We start from the raw sequence: 25,027 nt of genomic DNA on the forward strand, positions 1-25,027 counted from the left end.
ATCAGAACATCACATCACATCACACATCACATCACACCACACATCACATCACACCACACATCACATTCATCTCAACATCACATTCATCACATCACATCACATCACTTCAGCACAGTTATCACATCACACCACATTCATCTCAACATCACATTCATCACATTACATCACTTCACATTCATCACATCACTTCAGCACACTTATCACATCACACCACATTCATCATAACATTGCAACACATTCATCCCATCATATCTGCCACATCACATATTAGCATAAAGTGCCTTCTCTGTGTGTGTGTGTGTGTGTGTGTGTGTGTGTGTGTGTGTGAGAGAGAGAGAGAGAGAGAGAGAGAGAGAGAGAGCTCACCCCAGTGTCTTCAATTTGCAGTGTGGATTCTTCAGGCCATCAGAGAGGAACATCACTCCTTTATCTTGCAGGTCATTGGCCCTCAGGTACAGTTCCATCAGACAGGAGGAGTTCGAGCTGAGAACTGAGGACAGATAGCTACAGCTTTCTTCTTTTAGATCACATGCGCGCAGCCTGTAAAAAATATTAGAACACTGAAATTTCATCACAAAACACACACACACACACACACACACACACACACACACACACACACACACACACACACTCCTTCATTTATTCTGTTTCTGTTGAAGCAACTCTAACAACATGTGTTTGTTCAATACCATTAAAGTAATGTCTTAAGTAAAGAAGATTCAGGAACAATTTCATAAACATGTTTGTTTCCACACCAAAGTTTTCCTGTGTGTTTAAACCCACAGACCCTCCAAAACAAATGCTCTCTATTATCACACTGAGATGTTTCTTCTATTACTGATTAGCCTTCACCTGGAGTTCTTGTTAATGTTAAATGTGCTTGAATTAAAAACTTATTTGTTTTAGTAACACACACACACACACACACACACACACACACACACACACACACACACACACACACACACACACACACACAGGAAAGTAATCCAGAGTGTGAACATCTCACCAGAGACTCTCCAGTTTGCAGTGTGGATGTTTCAGTCCCTCAGAAAGCTCCTTCACTCCTGAATCCAGCAGTTTATTTCCACTAAGGTTCAGTTCTTTCAGACAGCATGAGTTCAAGCTGAGAACTGAAGACAGAATTGTACAGCTTCTCTGTGTAAGATGACAATCACACAACCTGGAAGAGAAAAAAATCATTACAGTGTTTATAATCATAACAGGATTCAAATTATACACACACACCAGTGTTGGGTGGTCAGGGTCAGTAAATCTTCTCTGCTGGTCTAAACACTATCAGAAGCACTGACCGACATTTACAACCTTAATTCTATTATTTGTTCCATGAAATTGTATTAAATCAGTTTATTCTCTTCATTTCGTAGCGTTTCTCTCGGCTGCACTGCCTCATACGTGTATGTGGATGATTTTTTTGTCCAATCAGATTTCAGCCTCTATGTGCTGCCATGTCAATCTAATCTCCCCAGAACCTTCAACGTTGTACTGCTGGACTTTATATCTTAGTCTCTATAAGAAATAAATATGTTTCTTTGAACAATCAGATTTCAGATTCTCCTCACAGGGCAGATCACTGGCCCAGAATAGCTTCAGCATTTTTCCGTCCTCTGATTGGTTGGTCAGAGGGAAACTGTTACAGCCGAGTTGACTGGTAAAACATGTGTGTAGCTCTGCACACAGTAATACATCTGAGTTAAACTTTTTTATACCTACAGAGGAAGAGAAATTGATTTGGTTTTGGATATACTTAAAAATCTATTTTGAAGAAAAGCTAGACATGGTGAGGAGGTCGGCCGACCCTGAAGCTAGCTAAGCTAGCTAAGACCAGTGAATACGAGTGGTACCCCTGGGGGGCGCTGCACATCATTATGCATCTCTGGTGAGTAGGTGGGATTTTATTTACATTTTAATGTTTTTGTCTTAACTGGGTTTGTTGTTTTAGTAAAATGGTTTTTACCTCCATATGTGAAATGTCTCTCTGTAATGCCACGTGTTGTTTTATTGCATTTTTTTTTGTATTGATGGTTTCTATAATTGTAACATGATTATAGTGGTATTAAGAGGTGGATTAAGTCGGGTACATCCCCACTGAAGGCCCAGGTACCAAATGCACGGCTCGCCAATGACACACACACAAACAGATGGAGTAAAAATTTTATATATTAGGAATATATACATTTTTGAAAAGTGTGAAACTGATGATCTCACCACAGTATCTTTAGTTTACAGTGTGAACTCTGCAGTCCTTCAGAGAGCAGCTTCATTCCGGCATCCTTCAGTTTGTTTTGACTCAAGTCCAGTTCTCTCAGACAGGAGGAGGATGAGCTGAGGAACAAGGACAGAGCTCCACAGCTTCTCTCTCCCAGATTACTCATACTCAGCCTGAGAAAGATAAGATAAGATAATATATAACTTTTGGATGTTTGGATCTAATTAGCATTAGTCTGTTTATTGAAACTTAAAGTCTATATTTTAAGATGAGCATGGCATATCTAGTAATCAAAGCTTATTCATAGTAATCACTATCTAGTGACTTATTTGTGAATAAAGCAGATCATATAGTTGGATGCAGTAAAGTGTAAAAGAGTGCAGTAGAGTGTAGAAGAGTACAGTAGAGTGTCGAATGATGCAGTAGGAAACAGTAGAGTGTAGAAGAGTGCAGTAGAGTGTGAAAAAGTGCAATAAAGTGTAGATTGCATTAGGAGCAGAAGAGTGCAGTGGAGTTTAGAAGAGTGCAGTAGGATGCAGTAGAGTGTAGAAGAGTTTAGAAGAGTGCAGTAGAGTGCAATAGAGTGTACAAGAGTGCATTAAGATGCAGTAGAGTGTACAAGAGTGCATTAAGATGCAGTAGAGTGTACAAGAGTGCAGTAGAGTATAGACGAGTTTAGTAGGATGCAGTAGAGTGTAAGAGTGTAGTAGGGTGTAGAAGAGAGCAATAGGATACAGTAGAGTGTAGAAGAGTGCAGTAAGATGCAGTAGAGTGTAGAAGAGTGCAGTAGAGTGTGAAAAAGTGCAGTAGGATGCAGTAGAGTGTAGAAGAGTGCAGTACAGTGTAAAAAAGTGCAGTAGGATGCGGTAGAGTGTGAGAGTGCAGTAGGATGCGGTAGAGTGTAGACGAGTGCAGTAGGATGCAGTAGAGTGTAGAAGAGTGCAGTAGAGTGTAGAAGAGTGCAGTAGAGTGTAGAAGAGTGCAGTAGGATGCAGTATAGTGTAGAAGAGAGCAGTAGGATACAGTAGAGTTTAGTAGAGTGCAGTAGAGTGTAGAAGAGAGCAGTAGAGTGTAGAAGAGAGCAGTAGAGTGTAGAAAAGTGCAGTGGAGAGTAGAAGAGTGCAGTAGGATGCAGTAGAGTGTAGAGGAGTACAGTGAAGTGTAGAAGAGTGCAGTAGAGTGTAGAAGAGTGCAGTAGGATGCAGTAGAGTGTAGAAGAGTGCAGTAGGATGCAGTAGAGTGTAGAGTAGTACAGTGGAGTGTAGAAGGTGCAGTAGAGTGTAGAAGAGTGCAGTAGAGTGTAGAAGGTGCAGTAGAGTGTAGAGGAGTGTAGTCGAGTGTAGAAGAGTACTGTATAGTGTAGAAGAGTGCAGTAGAGTGTAGAAGAGTGCAGTAGGATGCAGTAGAGTGTAGATGAGTACAGTGGAGTGTAGAAGAAAGCAGTAGGATGCAGTAGAGTGTAGAAGAGTTTAGAAGAGTGCAGTGGAGTGTAGAAGAGTGCAGTAGGATGCAGTAGAGTGTAGAAGAGTGCAGTAGGATGCAGTAAGGTGTAGAAGAGTGCAGTAGGATGCAGTAGAGTGTAGAAGAGTGCAGTAGAGTGTAGAAGAGTGCAGTAGGATGCAGTAGAGTGTAGAAGAGTGCAGTAGGATGCAGTAGAGTGTAGAGTAGTACAGTGGAGTGTAGAAGAGTGCAGTAGAGTGTAGAAGAGTGCAGTAGAGTGTAGAAGAGTGCAGTAGAGTGTAGAGGGTGTAGTCGAGTGTAGAAGAGTACTGTATAGTGTAGAAGAGTGCAGTAGAGTGTAGAAGAGTGCAGTAGGATGCAGTAGAGTGTAGATGAGTACAGTGGAGTGTAGAAGAAAGCAGTAGGATGCAGTAGAGTGTAGAAGAGTTTAGAAGAGTGCAGTGGAGTGTAGAAGAGTGCAGTAGGATGCAGTAGAGTGTAGAAGAGTGCAGTAGGATGCAGTAAGGTGTAGAAGAGTGCAGTAGGATGCAGTAGAGTGTAGAAGAGTGCAGTAGAGTGTAGAAGAGTGCAGTAGGATGCAGTAGAGTGTAGAAGAGTGCAGTAGGATGCAGTAGAGTGTAGAGTAGTACAGTGGAGTGTAGAAGAGTGCAGTAGAGTGTAGAAGAGTGCAGTAGAGTGTAGAAGAGTGCAGTAGTGTAGAAGAGTGCAGTCGAGTGTAGAAGAGTACTGTATAGTGTAGAAGAGTGCAGTAGAGTGTAGAAGAGTGCAGTAGGATGCAGTAGAGTGTAGATGAGTACAGTGGAGTGTAGAAGAAAGCAGTAGGATGCAGTAGAGTGTAGAAGAGTTTAGAAGAGTGCAGTGGAGTGTAGAAGAGTGCAGTAGGATGCAGTAGAGTGTAGAAGAGTGCAGTAGGATGCAGTAAGGTGTAGAAGAGTGCAGTAGGATGCAGTAGAGTGTAGAAGAGTGCAGTAGAGTGTGGAAGAGTGCAGTAGGATGCAGTAGAGTGTAGAAGAGTGCAGTAAGATGCAGTAAAGTGTAGAAGAGTGCAGTAGAGTGTGAAAGAGTGCAGTAGGATGCAGTAGAGTGTAGAAGAGTGCAGTAGAGTGTACAAAAGTGTAGAAGAGTGCAGTAGAGTGTAGAAGAGTGCAGTAGGATGCAGTAGAGTGTACAAGAGAGCAGTAGAGTGTAGAAGAGTGCAGTAAGATGCAGTAGAGTGTAGAGGGTGTAGTAGAGTGTAGAGTAGTACAGTGGAGTGTAAAAGAGTGCAGTAGGATGCAGTAGAGTGTAGAAGAGTGCAGTAGAGTGTAGAACAGTGTAGAAGAGTGCAGTAGGATGCAGTGGAGTGTAGAAGAGAGCAGTAGGATACAGTAGAGTTTAGAAGAGTGCAGTAGAGTGTAGAAGAGAGCAGTAGAGTGTAGAAGAGTGCTGTAGAGTGTAGAAAAGTGCAGTAGAAAGTAGAAGAGTGCAGTCGAGTGTAGAAGTGTGCTGTACAGTGTAGAAGAGTGCAGTAGAGTGTAGAAGAGTGCAGTATGATGCAGTAGAGTGTAGATGAGTACAGTGGAGTGTAAAAGAGTGCAGTAGAGTGTAGAAGAGTGCAGTAGGATGCAGTACAGTGTAGAGGAGTACAGTGGAGTGTAGAAGAGTGCAGTAGAGTGTAGAAGGTGCAGTAGAGTGTAGAGGAGTGTAGTAGAGTGTAGAAGAGTACTGTACAGTGTAGAAGAGTGCAGTAGAGTGTAGAAGAGTGCAGTAGGATGCAGTAGAGTGTAGAGAAGTACATTGGAGTGTAGAAGAGAGCAGTAGGATGCAGTAGAGTGTAGAACATGGATACTCACACAGCTTTGACTGATACTTTAAGCACTGGCATCAGCCACAGAAGACATTCCTCAGATGGTTGATATTTTGTCAAGTCAAACTCAGTCATTTCCTCTTGTGATTTCAGTAACACAAACACCAGAGCTGACCAATGAGCAGGAGAAAGACGAGCTCCATTGAGAGCACTTTTACCCTCTCTGTTCAGGTAAGATTGGATTTCCTTCACGAGAGAATGATCATTCAGTTCATTCAGACAGTGGAACAGATTGATAGATTTCTCTGGAGATGGTTTGCTCCTGATCCTACACTTTATGTACTCAATTATTTCTTCTCTGCATTCACAACTGCTTCCTGTCTTCAGTATTAATCCTTGTAAGAGAGTCTGATTGGATTCCAGTGAGAGACCCAGAAGGAAGCAGAGGAACAAGTCCAGGTGACCATTCTTACTCTGGAATGCCTTGTCTACTGCATTCTTCAGGAGCTCAATCATGCTTGGTTTATTAAAGACATAAAAAAAATTATTTTTCTCCCTGATCACATTTATTTTTTTTAAGATGAAGGTACTTAATACATACAAAGCAGCCAGAAACTCCTGAACACTCAGATGTACAAAGCTAAACACCTTCTCCAGGTGAAGCCCAGACTCCTCTCTGAAGATCTGAGTACACACTCCTGAGTACACTGACACTTCTCTAACATCAATGTCACACTGTCTTAGGTCTTCCTCATAGAAGATCAGGTTTCCTTTCTCCAGCTGCTGGAAAGCCAGTTTTCCCAGTGCCAGGATACTCTCTCTAAACTTGAAAGGGTCAGAGTCACATTTCTGTTTGTACTTTAGTTCATTGTATTTAATCTGAACGATCAGGAAGTGTGTGAACATTTGAGTCAGAGTCTTGGGAATCTCGCAACTATCTGCTTCACCCAACATTCTCTCCAGAACAGTGGCTGAGATCCAGCAGAAGACTGGAATATGACACATGATGTACAGGCTTCTGGAAGACTTCATGTGTGTGATTATGTTATTGGCTAGGCGCTGATCACTGATCCTTCTCTTGAAGTATTCTTCTTTCTGAGGATCACTGAACCCTCGTATCTCTGTTACCTGGTCTACACACTCAGGAGGGATCTGATTGGCTGCTCCTGGTCGAGAGGTGATCCAGATGAGAGCAGAGGGAAGCAGATTCCCCTTGATGAGGTTCGTCAGAAGCACATCCACTGAGGCCGATTCTGTCACATCACACAATCTCTCATTGTTCTGGAAATTAAGAGGAAGTCGACACTCATCCAGACCATCAAAGATGAAGATGACTTTGTAGGAGTCACAGTTCATTAATTCTAGTTTTCTTATCTTTGGAAAGAAATGATGAAGAAGATCCATCAGACTGAATGTTTTCTGCTTGATCAAATTTAGATCTCTAAAAGGAAGTGGAAACATGAAGGTGACGTCCTGATTTGCTTTTCCTTCAGCCCAGTCCAGAATGAACTTCTGCACAGAGACTGTTTTTCCAATTCCAGCGACTCCTTTAGTCAGCACACGTCTGATGGTCTTGTTTTTAAAGAGATCATTACATTTGATGGGTGTCTCCTGTGTTGCTGGTCTCCTGAACATTGTCTCAATCTGTCTAACCTCATGTTTATTATTGATGTCTTCACTCCAGCCCTCTGTGATGTAGAGCTCTGTGTAGATCTCATTCAGAAGTGCGCTTCTATACTGAGAGATTCCTTCATTAATTCTCCCGTATTTCTTTATCAGGTTAGATTTAAAGTTTATATGATTCACAGAGTCCAGCTCTATAAAACAACACAAAAAATAATGATGCATATTTAAATGTATAATCACTATGTTTATCTTCTCTAACAAAATTACAGACCAAACCTAATTAGATCTTCCACAGAGTCATATTACAGATACTTGGAAACTTAAAATTTAATTATAGGATTATCTAAATGAGTTGATTTTCCCAGACACAGTGGCTCATAATTATCATATCTGATTATAATAATGTATCTGAAATGGGAGAAAATATTAGGTTAATATATGAATAATGTTATAAGCTCTTACTGCTCTGCAGTGCGATGGCAAGATCTGAATGGTCCATTTCTTGTAGGACATGCAGTGTGATCTTCAGTGCACCCTCACAAACAGGGCTCTGATCCTTCTCATCTTCAACTTCCCTCTCAGTGCATTCTGGGTAATCTAGATTTAATAATATTCTATATTTGTTTATCTCATTCTTCAGTAGATTGATGACTTTGTGTTCCAGATCCTGTTTAAGAAAAATAAAATTATCAAACAAAAAAAATTATAAAATGAAATTACACCGATGTCTGTCTCACACAAATTCTATTCCATTGATGAAAATCAGATTGGAGAGGAGCCTTTGCCATAAAATCCTCCCATTCCTACTCACTGCCTCCCTCTAACAGCTAATAATCTTAAACCCAGCTTTTCCGTGATTGTAAAACAAATCATGTATTCATATTTAAACTACATGTATCATTTCATCAGTTTCCATGTTGACAGTGATCACAACCTCTAACCGAGTCCGGACAGTCCGTTTTTTCTGTGTCGTGCCTGACTTTCAGGAAGTATTCAGAAATGTTAAAGCCAGTGATCTACCTCCACTCTGCTTTTGTAACTGCACCATTAAGCTTTTTCCAGGTACAACACCCTGGATACAACGCTTTTGGTACAATGCCCCAGGTACAATGCTTTTGGTACAACGCCCCGGATACAATGCTTTTAGTACAACGCCCCGGATACAATGCTTTTGGTACAATGCCCCGGGTACAACGCCCTGGGTACAACGCCCCGGGTACAATTGTTCGGGATCTTCTTTGTTATGGTGTGGAATCTGCATTAATTATTGTTCTTTAAACTGTTGTGCCTTTAAATGCCATTACCTACTACCCCTCAAGTGTTAGTGAAGGGGTATAAGCGAGGGTATGAGTGGAAGACAGAATTCAGTAAAACATCCTGCATTTTGAGTATTTGTTAATGCCATAAAGGTTCTCTTGCACCTACTAAGTTTTCCACTGCTTCCAATAATCATTTTGATGACATTTTTGTCCATGAAAGTAAAATAGTAAAATAAAACCTTATTCCGGCTTCTGGAAGATCAGCCTAAGGTCTAAGGTCTAAGGTGAAAAATATAACACCATGGTTTAAAAAAAAACACTTGTTTCATTGCTACATGATCAGGGGGAAAGTGGAGAGTGTGAGGACTTTAATAGTGTCTAACCTGCAGTTTTAAACAAAAACCTTCACCTGCTCAGGCTGGACACATCTGTAATCTTTAGTCTCTCAATAACAGTGTAATTCAGAGAGAAAATAACTTTTTATAAATATATATTGTCAGGATTATGCCCAGGGACTACATTCCCCAACAGACACTGCACTTCCTTGTTTATCACTCACACCAGTTCCTTATCACCTTAGGCCTCATATATACAGAAGCACTCTTCACACCAGTCCTCTTTCATGTGTGTCTCTCCATGTCCTGCTTATCCTCAGCTTTTTTTTAATATCTTCATGCTTTTAGTTGTTGTGTGTGTTTTTTCTAGTGTTTTTGTTTTGAAGTAAAAAATGATATTCATATATATAAACTTTCTTTCGGCTTCTCCCATTAGGGGGCGCCACAGCAGATCCTCCGCATGTTTGATTTGGCACATGTTTTTACGCTGGATGCCCTCCCCATTTATCCGGGCTTGGGACCGGCACTGAGAGTGGCTGGGGTTGGTTCCCTGACTGGGGATCAAACTCTAGCTGCAGCGGTGAGAGCGCCGCATCCTAACCACTAGACCAGCAGGGAACATATTTATATTCATTCATATAAGGTGCACATACAGTGGTGTGAAAAAGTGTTTGCCCTCTTTCTGATTTCTTATTATTTTGCATGTTTTTACACTTTAATGTTTCAGATCATCAAACTAATTTAAATATTAGTATAAGATAACAAAAGTGAACACAACATGCAGTTTTTAAATGAAGGTCTTTATTATTGAGGGGAAACAAAATCCAAAACTACATGGCCCTGTGAAAAACCTGAGTTAAATTTCTCTCACCACACTCAGGCCTGATTACTGCCACACCTGTTCACAATTAGGAAATCTCTTAAATAGGACCTGCCTGACAACGTGAAGTAGACCAAAAGCTAAACATCAGGCCAAGAAATTCAGAAACAAATGAAAAAGAAAGTAATTGAGATCTATCAGTCTGGAAAAAGGTTCTAAAGCCGTTTCTAAAGCTTTGGAACTCCAGAGAACCACAGTGAGAGCCATTCACAAATGGCAAAAACATGGAACAGTGGAGAACCTTCCCAGGAGTGGCTGACTGACCAAAATTACCCCAAAAGCACAGCGACGACTCATTCAAGAGGTCACAAAAGACCTACAACAACATCCAAAGAACAGGCCAGGCCTCACTTGCTATAGTGAAGGTCAGTGTTCATGACATGTCCATGAAAAAGAGACTCGGCAAAAATGGTCTGCATGGCAGAGTTCCGAAACCAAGACCAAAACTGCTGCTGAGCAAAAAGAACATAAAGGTTCGTCTCAGATTTGCCAGAAAACATCTTGATGATCCTCAAGACTTTTGGAAAAATACTCTGTGGACTGATGAGACAAAAGTTGAACTTTTTGGAAAGTGTGTGTCCCATTATGTCTGGTGTAAAAGTAACACCGCATTTCAGAAAAAGAACATCATACCAACAGTAAAATATGGTGGTTTGTAGTGTGATGGTCTGGGTCTGTTTTGCTGCTTCAGGACCTGGAAGGCTGTGATAAATGGATCCATGAATTCTGCTGTTTACCAAAAAGTCCTGAAGAAGAATGACTGGCCATCTGTTCGTTACCTCAAGCTAAAGCGAACTTGGGTTCTGATCCAAACACACCAGCAAGTCCACCTCTGAATGGCTGAAAAGACTTTGGATTGGCCTAGTCAAAGTTCTGCCCTGAATCCTATTGAGATGCTGTGGCATGACTTTAAAAAGGGTGTTCATGCTCTAAAACCCTCCAATGTGGCTAAATTACAACAATTCTGCAGAGATGAGTGACCAAAATTCCTCCACAGCGCAGAAACAGACTCCAGACAGGTTTTCACAAACTCTTGAATGCAGTTGTTGCTGCTGAGGGCGGCCCAAACAGTTATTAGGTTTAGGGGGCAAACACTTTTTCACACAGGGCCATGTATGTTTGGGTTTTGTTTTCCCTCAATAATAAAAAGCCTAATTTAAAAACTGCATGTTGTGTTCACTTATGATATATTTTACTAATATTTAAATTAGTTTGAAGATCTGAAACAATAAAGTGTGAAAACATGCAAAAAATAAGAAATCAGGAAGGGGGCCAACACTTTTTCACACCACTGTATATCCACCTGTCCTCATAGTGCATAACTATAAATCAGTAATTTAAAAAAAGGAAAACAACAAATAATAAAAACAATAACATTATTTTGAACTTAAAAGTGTAAACATACATATGTAAACACACACACACACACACACACACACACACACACACACACACATTCACCTTGAATATGGACTTCCATTGATTTCTCTTGATTATTTCTGTTGTCTTATTTTGTCTGCAAACAGAAAAACATTAAAAGCTGCACAACATTCAGACAACATGATGCAGAGATGTTCAGCGGTGTGTGTGTGTGTGTGTGTGTGTGTGTGTGTGTGTGGATGATGGGGTTGTTAGAGAGAGGAGTGGGGTATTTAATGAAGATGTGTGTTAATAATGCTGTGTTGTGCAGTGTGTGTGTGTGTGTGTGTGTGTGTGTGTGTGTGTGTGTGTGTGTGTGTGTGTGTGAATGCTGAGTAGAGAAATGATCATTCCCACAGCAGTGTTATGACGAGTCTGTGTGTGATCTGAAATTACAGGGGCGTCTGATCTTTTACTCTCTCTCCAACCTGGACATGTGATGTGTGAGAAAACATTATGGAACTTATCACTAGAGTTCATTACTGTATGGAGGATTTTACTATAAAAGTCCTTTATTTTGAAATAAGTGGTGAAGGGAAATATTTTTGATCTGAGGTTATATCCTCCTTACCTCAGGTCAGTAGAACCCACTCTGTCTGCACTGCAGATGTTATATGGAGGTTCCATTGACTGGTCACTCTTCATAGACATATGGCTTGGTTCAGGAGAATCTGATCTCTCACCCTCCATCAACCCAGGACACACACTGATAGAGCCACAATGAAGGGAACAGTCATGAAATGTAAAGAACGCTATAAATTATGGTATAAACATGTTTTATTGCATTTTTGGAGAACATTCACATGATCCATACCTGAGGTCAGTAGAGCTGTTTTTAGCTCTGATGTTATATGGAGGTTCCATTGATCTCATAGACAGATTGCTGAGTTCAGGGGAGTCTGATCTTTCAGCCTGAATCAGACTAAAGAAAATATGACAGTTCAGTATGTGAGAAATATTTATATTTCTTCTTTTGTCAGCTGATATTAGAATTACAGGTTTACATGCATGTCTGTATTATTTACAGCTTTTTCTCTGAGAATTATATTTAATGTTCTCACATGAGTCTGATCGAGTGACTGTTGGTTTATATGAGTGTAGAAACATTACATATTCCACAGAGACACGTTATTCTCTTACCTTCGCTCTTTCTCAATGTTCTGTTCTCTAAAAATACTCATTTTAGATTCAGTGTGATATTTGCAAACAAGATGCTGGAACACACACACACGCGCGCATGAAAAAAACAATTTCTGTAAAACATGCAAATTCTATCAATTATATGGCCACTTTATTAGGAACAGAAGAAAATATATAATACAGTATAACTGAGATAAGCTCTATTCCTCAGAAATATTTTCCACAGCACGATTATAAATAGCTTAATGTTAATCATTCACACAGGTTTAATTTATTACATTTAGATTAGATTTTTCAGAATTTTTTAGATCAAGTCATTAAAGATCTCAAAAGAAATTGTAAACTGATTCTTTACTGAATGTGGTAAATTCTCAGATCTACAGTAAATAATTGTTCTTTATAAACACAGCAGTAATAAAATTCACTCTGAATTCGAAACCTTCGCATTATTATACATTTACATGAAAATACTCACTGTGATTTTTCTCTCTCTCTTTCGCTCTCTCGCTCTCTCTCTCTCTCTTCATACGCTTTTACAAAAATTTGTTTTTTCCAGTAACATCTGACCTGACCAGTCTCACTCGTTTTAAGGAATGTGGACAAACTGGTACACACACACACACACACACACACACACACACACACACACACACACACACACACACACACACACTGTGCTTTTATTCAGTGGTAAACAGGACATTATGAAGCAGGTTATATGTTCACTTTATATTTACATTTACATTTACAGCATTTATCAGACGCCCTTATCCAGAGCGACGTACTAAAGTGCTTTGAGTCTCCAGTAATGAATAAATCTACACTGTACACAAGATTACAAACTTAATATAAATATAACTCTTGAATTCTACAAACTTGGAAAGTGCTAATTTAAGTGTTTCAGGAAGATGAAGGTTTTCAGTCGTCGCTTGAAGATAATCAGGGACTCTGCTGTACGGACATCTAGAGGAAGTTCATTCCACCACCTCGGTGCCAGAACAGAGAAGAGCCTTGAATTGTACTTACCTCTCATTCTGAGAGAAGGAGGTACCAATGGAGCAACTTCCTGATTCCACACATAATTTCAGTAATAATCATAAGAGAACATCTGCATCTGATGATACAAATCTGTCAGTGTTTCTGCTGTTAGATGTGAAATTCTTGAAACATGCAGTGTTAAAAATAGAAAGAGGAAGAGTTTACTGGAAGCAGATCTGAAGAATGTTAATGTTTATGTTAGTCATTTTTATATTGTGATGAATTTGTTTCTGTTCATTTGTATGTACAGTTAAAATTTACAGACCAATCAGTTTAATTAGTGAAAATGTTTCTGAAAATAAAAACTGATTTGAATAATTAATTAGTGTATAATGTATATATATATATATATATATATATATATATATATATATATATATATATATATATATATATATATATATATATATAATGTATGTGTGTGTAATGGTATTACAACTGAAATGATTCCAGATTAAAATAAATAATTATATTGCTTATACATTCATTTTAATTTATTTTTTATTTGACTTGCTAAAAATCTTTTTATTTATCAACAAAAAGGTACATTATGAGTACACTCACTGAAAAAAACTGAAAAACAGGAGATATAGAAGGTATGCCTTCATTTGAATGAATGTTGCTGTGAAGTAAAATAAAGTAGTAAAATATAGAATATTTTGTTAAAAAGTAATCACAAAGAAATAACACACTATCTAATAAATAAAACAGATGACGTAGTGAATTCTCTGTAATCACAAGGAACTCAGAGCCAGGTATAATAGTGATCAGAAGAACATCTGTGTATTAATCATTAGTGTAGACATTGTGCTTCAAAGATTCAGATCCCTGATCCAGATCTATTACTCAGATTTGAACTGAACAAAACCTCACACACCAAACCTGGTATGATTAAACCATGTACATAAACACGAGAGTAAATGTGCTACAGCTTTAACACAGTGATTACATAATTACATCAGATACAGAAGGTTCTACTTCTACAGAGAATTTTACTTCTACAGAGAATTGCTCTCATTTCATTTCTTGTAATTTGCATTTCATAGAAAAAAACTTATTTGACCAAGAAATGAAGAAGGTTTTATTAGTTAATAGTTCATTAGTTAATAGTACGACATGCATTTCACTGCATGTCGTACCCTGTATGTATGTGTATGTGATGAATAAAATTTGATTAGATTTGAATTTTCTGAAACCATGGCTGTTTTAATTGAACCTTCATTTGGATATGGGTTCCACTGATCCTCAGATAAGTTCCACTGAAGCTGTGTGGATGAATCTCACACAGATCTTCACTTCACTGTTTGACTGCACTACATTCAGTATGACAGTATAACACACTCTTCCTTTTTTGTTTTTTTTTCTCTCTGTACTGTTTGTTGCTGTGTGCTTGGGATTGTATGGATTCTGCTGGGTGTGAAACAAATTGCCCTTCGGGGATAATAAAATTGACCTAACCTAACCTAACCAGGACCTTTCAGCTTCATGACCCTGTAGGGATCCACTGATAAAATATGAAGTCTGTACTTAATTATTATAATGCCAGTTATTAAAACTAGGATAGTAGATGTGGCGTGGTGGTGGTGACGGTGGTGGGACCTCTAGGGGAACCCCCTCAAGAGTTTTGACACAATTTGAACACTGGCTGGAAATAGTTTGGGTCTCCTAGTTAAAATGAAGGAAATCCGATACAGTTGTTTGCCTTCAGCTTTGGGATAACAGTTTGGGAAAGAACTACATACTCCTGAAAAGTTAGGTGTCCCAATACATTTGTATATATAGTGTATGTAAGATAATGGAGTTAAGGGAATTTGCCAATATTGTTTCTCTTGAGATCCGTATAAAGTCCATATGAAGGCCATATAAAGTTCATATGAGAATTAACTCGCAGCTCCTTCCCATTACATTGTGTGTGTGTGTGTGTGTGTGTGTGTGTGTGTTAGAATTCACTCGATAAACCTGATTCAGATGTTACTCCACTCCAGTCCGCCTGGTGGCGGTAAAGCGCTTATTCACCGATTCTCCAACAGAGAAATAAACACAGGAGAAGAACAATCCGCTGCAGGTTTTGTCATCCTCAGATGTTCAGTTGTCAGATACATTATCACTACATTACAATACATTATATAATTATTTATATAAACTCTTGTTTAATAAACAGCAAACCACTTTATTCTACTGATTTCTGAGGAATTAAAGCCTGAGGTAAGTTGAACTGGAGCTGTGTGGAGAAATTCCTGGAGCATTACATATATTTCTACAATAAGGAGGGTTTTATTTATATATAAATGATCTTCACCTGTTCGTAGTTAATTTATCATCATCCATTAACCAACCATCACTGTTCCTGATGTGTAGTGTTCCTCAGGATGTGTGTGTGCTGTGATCAGGAACAGTGATGTGTAGTGTTCCTCAGGATGTGTGTGCTGTGATCAGGAACAGTGATGTAGTGTTCCTCAGGATGTGTGTGCGCTGTGATCAGGAACAGTGATGTGTAGTGTTCCTCAGGATGTGTGTGCTGTGATCAGGAACAGTGATGTGTAGTGTTCCTCAGGATGTGTGTGCGCTGTGATCAGGAACGGTGATGTGTAGTGTTCCTCAGGATGTGTGCTGTGATCAGGAACAGTGATGTGTAGTGTTCCTCAGGATGTGTGTGTGCTGTGATCAGGAACGGTGATGTGTAGTGTTCCTCAGGATGTGTGTGTGCTGTGATCAGGAACGGTGATGTGTAGTGTTCCTCAGGATGTGTGTGCGCTGTGATCAGGAACGGTGATGTAGTGTTCCTCAGGATGTGTGTGAGCTGTGATCAGGAACGGTGATGTGTAGTGTTCCTCAGGATGTGTGTGCGCTGTGATCAGGAACAGTGATGTGTAGTGTTCCTCAGGATGTGTGTGCGCTGTGATCAGGAACAGTGATGTGTAGTGTTCCTCAGGATGTGTGTGCGCTGTGATCAGGAACGGTGATGTAGTGTTCCTCAGGATGTGTGTGCTGTGATCAGGAACGGTGATGTGTAGTGTTCCTCAGGATGTGTGTGCGCTGTGATCAGGACGGTGATGTGTAGTGTTCCTCAGGATGTGTGTGCGCTGTGATCAGGAACGGTGATGTGTAGTGTTCCTCAGGATGTGTGTGCGCTGTGATCAGGAACGGTGATGTGTAGTGTTCCTCAGGATGTGTGTGCGCTGTGATCAGGAACGGTGATGTGTAGTGTTCCTCAGGATGTGTGTGCGCTGTGATCAGGAACAGTGATGTGTAGTGTTCCTCAGGATGTGTGTGCTGTGATCAGGAACAGTGATGTAGTGTTCCTCAGGATGTGTGTGCGCTGTGATCAGGAACAGTGATGTGTAGTGTTCCTCAGGATGTGTGCTGTGATCAGGAACGGTGATGTGTAGTGTTCCTCAGGATGTGTGTGTGCTGTGATCAGGAACAGTGATGTGTAGTGTTCCTCAGGATGTGTGTGTGCTGTGATCAGGAACAGTGATGTGTAGTGTTCCTCAGGATGTATGTGCTGTGATCAGGAACGGTGATGTGTAGTGTTCCTCAGGATGTGTGTGCTGTGATCAGGAACGGTGATGTGGTGTTCCTCAGGATGTGTGTGCTGTGATCAGGAGCGGTGATGTGTAGTGTTCCTCAGGATGTGTGTGCTGTGATCAGGAGCGGTGATGTGTAGTGTTCCTCAGGATGTGTGCTGTGATCAGGAACGGTGATGTGTAGTGTTCCTCAGGATGTGTGTGCTGTGATCAGGAACGGTGATGTGTAGTGTTCCTCAGGATGTGTGTGCTGTGATCAGGAACGGTGATGTGTAGTGTTCCTCAGGATGTGTGTGCTGTGATCAGGAACGGTGATGTGTAGTGTTCCTCAGGATGTGTGTGCTGTGATCAGGAACGGTGATGTGTAGTGTTCCTCAGGATGTGTGTGCGCTGTGATCAGGAACAGTGATGTGTAGTGTTCCTCAGGATGTGTGTGCTGTGATCAGGAACAGTGATGTGTAGTGTTCCTCAGGATGTGTGTGCTGTGATCAGGAACAGTGATGTGTAGTGTTCCTCAGGATGTGTGTGTGCTGTGATCAGGAACAGTGATGTGTAGTGTTCCTCAGGATGTGTGTGCTGTGATCAGGAACAGTGCTGAACCTCTCTGACTGTAGGAGGAAAGATCTAGATGAATGTATGGATGGAGATGCGTTGCTGCTGCTGTCACTGAAGTAGCACATTCTTTGATGATCTCAGCTCTTTGTTATTATTGTGATTGCTGCTGCTTGAACATTGGAACTTTGGGAATTGCAGGAATTTGGGACACAAAAAATGATGACAATAAACCTACTTCCAGATTCGGCCTGATGGTGGAGCTGTTACATGTGTATGATGGAGAGTATTTATTTATATTTATTTCTGTATTAATTAGGTGTGATGATGATTTCAGCAGGAGACAGACAGCAGTCCTCCAGGATGTTTCAGCTTCCTGATGCTGTTTCTTCACAGGTAAAACTTGATGATGATGATGATCATGGTGATGATGATGATCATTGTGATGATGTTGATGATGATGATGATGATGATTATGGTGATAATGATGATGATGGTGATGATGATGATGATGATCATGGTGATGATGTTGATGATGATGATGATGATGATGATGAAAACAATAATAACATGATGTGAAAGTTCTTCTGTCTCCTAATGTCTTCGCTGCTTCAATGCTGATCACCAACAACCTCATAACCCATAAGAAGAAGTGAAACTCCACTCAGGTTTTCTCTCATTCAGGTTATTATTATTATTATTATTTTCTGATCTTTAGCTGGATGAAGACGTGAAAACCGAGACTTCAGATGAAGGAACATTCAAAGTGTCAGAAGCTTGTGTGAAAAAAGAGGAAATGCTGGAGTTGAACATCTACAGCCATGAAGACGACCTAGACAACACACCTGAAGTTATCTCCATTAAAGAGGAAGATCCTGTCCATAAAGACTTCCTCTGTAAGACATCAGGAAGATGAAACCCCTCTTTATTTGTTGGACTGGAGATCATTTGTTCTTGTGATGATTTTTATTTCTCCTTTCAGACTGTGATGTTTGTAGATCCTTCTTCTTTAATAAGTGTGAGGTTCACGGTCCTGCGCTCTTCATCCCTGATACTCCCGTTCCCATGGGGATCGCAGACCGAGCCACACACACTCTTCCTCCTGGACTAGAGATTGGGAAGTCTGGACTTCCTGACGCAGGTCTGGGAGTGTTTAATAAGGGAGACACTGTTCCAGTAGGTGCACACTTTGGACCCTATCAGGGAGAGCTCGTGGACCAAGAGGAAGCTCTGAGCAGTGGATACTCCTGGCTGGTGATGTTTATACTTTACTGGCACTGATTAAAACACAGAGCTCTGAGATTTTGATGAATTTGGATTCTGAGGCTTCTAAATGTTGATAGCATGAATTAATTCATTCTGCAACGTTCCAACGTTCCACAGCAGGAGATTTGTACATTGTCCTTCTAGGCAGAGAAAATACAAACCTCAGAAATGATTTCTAGGGCAGATGGATGACACAGTTTGCAAAAAATAGAAGTGCATCATCATCTACATACAAAATAAATGCATAAAAATTAAATGTGCTGTTTTTCTGCAGATGTTCAGAAGCAGGCAGTGTGAAGGGCTCATGGACGCTGAGAGAGAGATGTGTGCTAACTGGATGGGGTGAGATTTACTCTGATCATCAGGTCTCTTTCCCCTGTCACTGATATCTACATAGTTTATTTCTTTTGAGCTTTTCTGCTGTTTTATTCTTTTAGGTATGTGAATTGTGCTCAAACTGAAGAAGAAGGAAATCTTGTGGTTTTTCCATATCAAGGTGGGATTCTGTACCGTTGCTGTCGTCCTATTAACACAGGACAGGAGCTGTTGGTCTGGGATAGAGAGGAGCCTCCCAAAGATCTCACTCCTTATTTTGATGACTTCTGGAACCAGAATTGCTATTTAAATGGTACAGGTACAACACTACAATCATAATATCATAAGAAATTACTATTTTTAAATTTAAACTTCAGCATCTGGTTATGGTGTGTTTGAGCGGTGGACGAGCTCATGCTGTGAACGTGGATGAGATCATGTCCCTGCAGTTTATCTCTGATGTCTTCAAACACCTTTCTGCCACAACCAGCTTTTACTTTTAACCAGAGTCAATTCTTACATTTAATCAGTTAATTAGAATAATGACATTTTGCCTCATACCATGTAAATAAAATCATTATCAACAAAATGCAGCAGAAACAGAAGCTGCATCTGAAGTGGCATTAAGATGTATTTACACACTGTTTAATGCAGCTCAGAGAGACATGTAATGCTCTAACCTGTAGTGACAAATGCATAAATAATGTTTTGATATTTTAAACATAAAAAATGAATGTTGATATATTTAAAAAGTGAGAAGAAACTTTAAATATGGAATTAAATACGCCAGTAGGTGGCAGCAAATCACTGTTACTAAGTGAGTCATTGCGATTAAACCAAATTTAAACGAGTGATTCATTCAGGAACGAAACACTGTCATGTTGCTAAAAGACGCAAATCAGTGCTGATGCTTTGTTTGGATTCCTTTTAACAAAAGCATGAACTAGTTTTTCTGCATCCTGTAACATCATATTTCTTTTTTTATCATTATTTATAAGGTGAAAGATGGCTCTCCTGGTAACGTTATTCACATGAGCTCCAAAGGAAAGAGTCAATAATCCACCGATCCAGACACAGATAAAAGTTAGTGCAGAAAGACTGACTAAACATTCCACACTCCACACACTGAATAAACGCAATGCTCATCAGATCAGAGAAATTCTGTAACTTTTTGTGTGTTTACAGTTCTGCTGGGAATGACCTTCACTCACTGCTTTATAACAAAGAAACACAGCCAATGCAAAGTGAAGAATAAAGGAAATCTAAATAATTATTCAAGATTATAAAACTAAAATTTGTAAAATGTGTAGTTCAGTGTATATTGCAGTTCCTAACAATATTAATACCATAATTTATTCATGTTGACTCCTGATATTCTGTTTTCTTCAGAACTAAACAACAATCTGTCACCAACATCAGCTGGTTCTCCCAGTTCTGACACTTTATATGATGATATACAGAAGGAAGTTCTCCACTGCACGGAATGTGGAAAGACTTCTCCTCGTCAGGATTTTCTCCAAACACACCGATGCAGTCATACGGTAGAGAAGCCACATCACTGCTTACAGTGTGGGAAGAGTTTCACTCAGCAGGGAACTCTCCGGAAACATCAGCGTGTTCATACAGGAGAGAAACCATATCAGTGTTCATTGTGTGGTAGGAGCTTTAATCAGAAGGGTTCCCTCCTGATCCACCAGCGTGTTCACACAGGAGAGAAACCGTATCAGTGTTCACAGTGTGGGAAAAGTTTTCCTAACCAGAGTAATCTCCGAAAACACCAGCGTATTCACACAGAAGAGAAGGCGTATCCCTGCTCACAGTGTGGAAAGAGATTCACTCAGCAGAGCACACTCCTGGTCCACCAACGCATTCACACTGGGGATAAGCCGTATCAGTGTTCACAATGTGGGAAGAGCTTTCTTGACCAGAGTAATCTCCAAAAACATCAGCGTGTTCACACAGGAGAAAAACCGTGCCACTGTTCCCTGTGTGGAAAGAGTTTTACTCAGCAGAGTACTCTGAGAAAACATCAGCGTCTTCATACAGGAGAAAAGCCGTATCACTGCTCGCAGTGTGGAAAGAGTTTTGCTCAGCAGAGTGATCTCCATCGACATGAACGTATTCACACAGGAGACAAGCCGTACTTCTGCTCCCACTGTGGTAAGAGTTTCACTCAGCAGAGTAACCTCCAGCTGCACCAGCGCATTCACATAGGAGAGAAACCGTTTAAGTGTTCACAGTGTGGGAAAAGTTTTACTCAACAGAACCATCTCCAGCTGCACCAGCGCATTCACACCGGAGAAAAGCCGTACCAGTGTTCACAGTGTGGGAAGAGTTTTACTCAGCAGAATAACCTCCAACGACACCAGCGCATTCACACCTGATAGAAACCGCAACCCTGTTCCATGTGGAACAGCTTTATTTTTTCTTTTTCATTTAAAGTCTGCAAGTGCCCTAAACTGGTGCCCCTGAATTTATTACATCAACATTTATTATAATTATTGTTTTTATTTAATTTATTCAAAATATCTTTGCAATGAAAACCTTTTATAAAACACTTTTTACATTGTTTACCAACAACAAAAATATAAACACACAAATGTGGCTTTTTCTGGGTACAATGTTCTACACACATCAACCCTGTTGCTACTACACTTTATAATTCTGTATGTCTCCTACTGCTGGTCTTCAGAGAAGTTTTCTACATACCCCACCACCTCACTACCACCACACCACTAAATACCCCACCACCTGACTCACACCCCCACTACATACCCCACCACCTTAATCACACCCCACTACATACCCCTACCACCTTAATCACACCCCACCACTAAATACCCCACCACCTGACTCACACCCCACTACATACCCCACCACCACATACCCCACCACCTTAATCACACCCCACCACTAAATACCCCACCACCTGACTCACACCCCACTACATACCCCACCACCTTAATCACACCCCACCACTACATAGCCCCACCACCTGACTCACCCCACCACCACATACCCCACCACCTGACTCGCACCCCACCACTACATACCCCACCACCTCACTAACACCCCAGCACTACATACCCCACCACCTCACTAACACCCCACCACTACATACCCCACCACCTGACTAACACCCCACCACTACATACCCCCACCACCTCACTAACACCCCACCACTACATACCCCACCACCTGACTCACACCCCACTACATACCCCCACCACCTGACTCACACTCCCACTACATACCCCCACCACCTGATCCATGATCGCGTGACTGCTGGACCAAGTCTGCTACCTTCATCACAGGTGGTGATTGACTGATATCTAGTTACAGCCTGAACCACTAATACATGGCACACATGTCATTGAATAGTTACTGGTAATCCAAGTGTAACAGTGAGTGTACATTAGTAATCCCAGTGTAACAGCGAGTGTACATTAGTAATCCCAGTGTAATAATGAGTGTATGTTAGTAATCCCAGTGTAACAGTGAGTGTACATTAGTAATCCCAGTGTAACAGTGAGTGTATGTTAGTAATCCCAGTGTAATAATGAGTGTATGTTAGTAATCCCAGTGTAATAATGAGTGTATGTTAGTAATCCCAGTGTAACAGTGAGTGTACATTAGTAATCCCAGTGTAATAATGTGTATGTTAGTAATCCCAGTGTAATAATGAGTGTATGTTAGTAATCCCAGTGTTACAGTGAGTGTACATTAGTAATCCCAGTGTTACAGTGAGTGTACATTAGTAATCCCAGTGTAATAATGAGTGTATGTTAGTAATCCCAGTGTAATAGTGAGTGTACTATGGTAATCCCAGTGTAATAATGAGTGTATGTTAGTAATCGCAGTGTAATAATGAGTGTATGTTAGTAATCCCAGTGTAACAGTGAGTGTACATTAGTAATCCCAGTGTAACAGTGAGTGTACATTAGTAATCCCAGTGTTACAGTGAGTGTACATTAGTAATCCCAGTGTAATAATGAGTGTATGTTAGTAATCCCAGTGTAATAGTGAGTGTATGTTAGTAATCCCAGTGTAACAGTGAGTGTACATTAGTAATCCTAGTGTTACAGTGAGTGTACATTAGTAATCCCAGTGTAATAATGAGTGTATGTTAGTAATCCCAGTGTAATAGTGAGTGTATGTTATTAATCCCAGTGTAACAGTGAGTGTATGTTAGTAATCCCAGTGTAATAGTGAGTGTACTATGGTAATCCCAGTGTAATAATGAGTGTATGTTAGTAATCGCAGTGTAATAATGAGTGTATGTTAGTAATCCCAGTGTAACAGTGAGTGTACATTAGTAATCCCAGTGTTACAGTGAGTGTACATTAGTAATCCCAGTGTAATAATGAGTGTATGTTAGTAATCCCAGTGTAATAGTGAGTGTACTATGGTAATCCCAGACAAGACTGCTGGCAGCACATCAGTATTCAAGGGGTCCTGAAAGTGTCGATGTTCCCTGCAGCACCAGAAGAACAGGAATTTCCATTTTTCTGACACCTGTGGTCTCATAGTCACTGACCTGAGGAGAAGAAAAGAAACTGGGGAATGGGGCTGAGAAAAGCAGGCTTGGGGGAACTGACTACTGTGTAGCACTCCCCTTTGTTCAAAATGCAAATAAAGAGATGGTTAAAAGGTTTGGGACTACAACAACTTTTTATTTTACTCTACTTTTATTGATTTTTAGACAGCACTATACTCTTTAATTAATTTCAATTCATGTTTATTTGTATAGCACTTTTTACAATGAACATTGTCTCAAAGCAGCTTCACACAGATAATGTGCTATCATCAGTCCATCTGGCTAAACATTCGAACAGTTGTAATTGCATTTGTTAATTAACATAACGTAAACTTTTGTGGGGAAAAGTGCAAAAAAAGAGAATAGACCTTAGATAGAGTATTTTCACATTCCATAGTTGACTTGTTTTAGGTCACTGTATTGCTGTTGATGGTGTATTGCATCAAGGATCAGCTCTGAGCCCTTTCCTGTTTGCAGTGGTGATGGACTGGTTAAAGGACAAGGACTATGGACTATGACGTGAACTATGATGTTTGTGGATGATATTGTGATTTGTGGTGAGAGTAGGGAGAGGGGAATGAAAGTCAGTACGAGTAAGACAGAGTACATATGTGTGAATAAGAGGAAGGGCAGTGAGGTTGTGCGGTTGCATGGAGAAGAGAAGTGAAGAAAAGAGTGCAGGCAGGGTGAAGTGGGTGGAGAAGAGTGATAGCAGGAGTGATTTGTGATAGAAGAGTATCTGTGAGTGAAAGGAAAGTTTATAGGACTGTGGTGAGACCTGAGATGTTGTATGGTTTAGAGACAGTGGCATTGAGTAAAAGACAAGAGGTGGAGCTGGAGGTAGCAGAGCTGAAGATGTTGAAATGTTAAATGGGAGTGATGACGATGGACAGGATTAGAAATGAGTTTTTTTAGAGGGACAGCGCATGTAGGACGTTTTGAAGACAAGGTGAGGGAGGTGTGATTGAGATGGTTTGGACATGTGCAGAGGAGGGACATGGGGTAAGGCACAGTGCACTTTATACCACAACACACCGCACACGGTCACTTTAAGGACAATCACGTCAACCACCTTAAATTTTTACTGTTTTACTGTTCACTGTCATAAGCATCCTATATATACACTTTTTTCCAAATATATCTTTATATCTTTTATATTTTATATAGTTTATACTCTTTATTTATCTGCCTTCTTTTTTTTCTTGGTTTATTTTTCTCCCCATCCTATTTCCTCATGTCGGACCATCGTTAAAAGCCTTTCACTGCATGTCGTACTCTGTATGTATGTGTATGTGACAAATAAAGCAAAAAGAAAAATGAGAGGCGGAGTCACGTGTCCCCCGGTACACCCCCTAATGGCCTTCCACCACATGAACCATCTGTTTCAGGTTCGTATGCAGTCGGTTGGGAGTTGCTGAGCCATGAGCTGAGTTTCACCGGAGGGAAGTAGCAGCAAATCGAGTGCAGTTTGTACATCAAATGTACCTGTTAGTAATTTACTGTCACAGTATATACATATGCTGCAGAGAGCTACATAGGTGTGATAGGGCCTCTATTCAAAGCTAGATTTTCTGTTTGTGTTTGTAAGAATTTCTCTTCTTAGCAGTGAAAAAATGCATCACACAGATCTCTGCACACCACCTGCCTCATTTA

General features: G+C 40.4%; 2 protein-coding genes across 5 annotated transcripts in view; one reads left to right on the forward strand and one right to left on the reverse strand.

Moving 5' to 3' along the window:
• LOC124379431 (NLR family CARD domain-containing protein 3-like) overlaps positions 1-12,682 on the reverse strand; it is a 13,830-nt gene extending 1,148 nt beyond the window's left edge. The window contains exons 1-10 of one of the 2 annotated variants that reach the window (XM_046839792.1): positions 12,615-12,682; positions 12,140-12,213; positions 11,814-11,921; positions 11,571-11,705; positions 11,042-11,096; positions 7,569-7,773; positions 5,527-7,297; positions 2,233-2,406; positions 1,013-1,186; positions 367-540 (exon numbers count right to left, since the gene is read on the reverse strand). In XM_046839792.1, the coding sequence (XP_046695748.1) occupies positions 367-540; positions 1,013-1,186; positions 2,233-2,406; positions 5,527-7,297; positions 7,569-7,773; positions 11,042-11,096; positions 11,571-11,705; positions 11,814-11,921; positions 12,140-12,180 (2,837 nt within the window). In that variant the 5' untranslated portion in view covers positions 12,181-12,213; positions 12,615-12,682. Of the gene's footprint in view, positions 1-366; positions 541-1,012; positions 1,187-2,232; positions 2,407-5,526; positions 7,298-7,568; positions 7,774-11,041; positions 11,097-11,570; positions 11,706-11,813; positions 11,922-12,139; positions 12,584-12,614 lie in introns of those variants that run through there. The other variant, XM_046839800.1, reaches the window with a different exon arrangement.
• A 2,522-nt stretch (positions 12,683-15,204) lies between these two features.
• Positions 15,205-21,335, forward strand: LOC124379567 (histone-lysine N-methyltransferase PRDM9-like). Of its 3 annotated transcripts, none has more exons than XM_046839961.1 (7): positions 15,205-15,382; positions 17,576-17,652; positions 17,975-18,152; positions 18,239-18,510; positions 18,797-18,864; positions 18,960-19,156; positions 20,227-21,335. In XM_046839961.1, exons 2-7 carry the CDS (start codon positions 17,581-17,583, stop codon positions 21,219-21,221), a joined length of 1,782 nt encoding a protein of 593 aa, XP_046695917.1. In that variant the 5' UTR covers positions 15,205-15,382; positions 17,576-17,580; the 3' UTR covers positions 21,222-21,335. The 3 variants fall into 3 exon arrangements, with proteins under 3 accessions (XP_046695917.1, XP_046695932.1, XP_046695923.1); XM_046839976.1 differs by having other exon boundaries at positions 17,594-17,652; XM_046839967.1 differs by having other exon boundaries at positions 15,206-15,382; positions 18,960-19,150.
• Positions 21,336-25,027: the final 3,692 nt, after the last annotated feature.

The sequence above is a fragment of the Silurus meridionalis genome, chromosome 3, assembly GCF_014805685.1.
Source record: "Silurus meridionalis isolate SWU-2019-XX chromosome 3, ASM1480568v1, whole genome shotgun sequence".
NCBI lineage: Eukaryota > Metazoa > Chordata > Actinopteri > Siluriformes > Siluridae > Silurus > Silurus meridionalis.

Excerpts from the sequence above, each read along its gene's own strand:
- LOC124379567 (XM_046839961.1), top strand. The coding sequence starts at position 17,581 with ATGATGATTTCAGCAGGAGACAGACAGCAGTCCTCCAGGATGTTTCAG. Across the intron at positions 18,153-18,238 it reads TGTCCATAAAGACTTCCTCT|ACTGTGATGTTTGTAGATCC; the intron begins GTAAGACATCAG and ends TTCTCCTTTCAG. Across the intron at positions 19,157-20,226 it reads TTGCTATTTAAATGGTACAG|AACTAAACAACAATCTGTCA; the intron begins GTACAACACTAC and ends TGTTTTCTTCAG.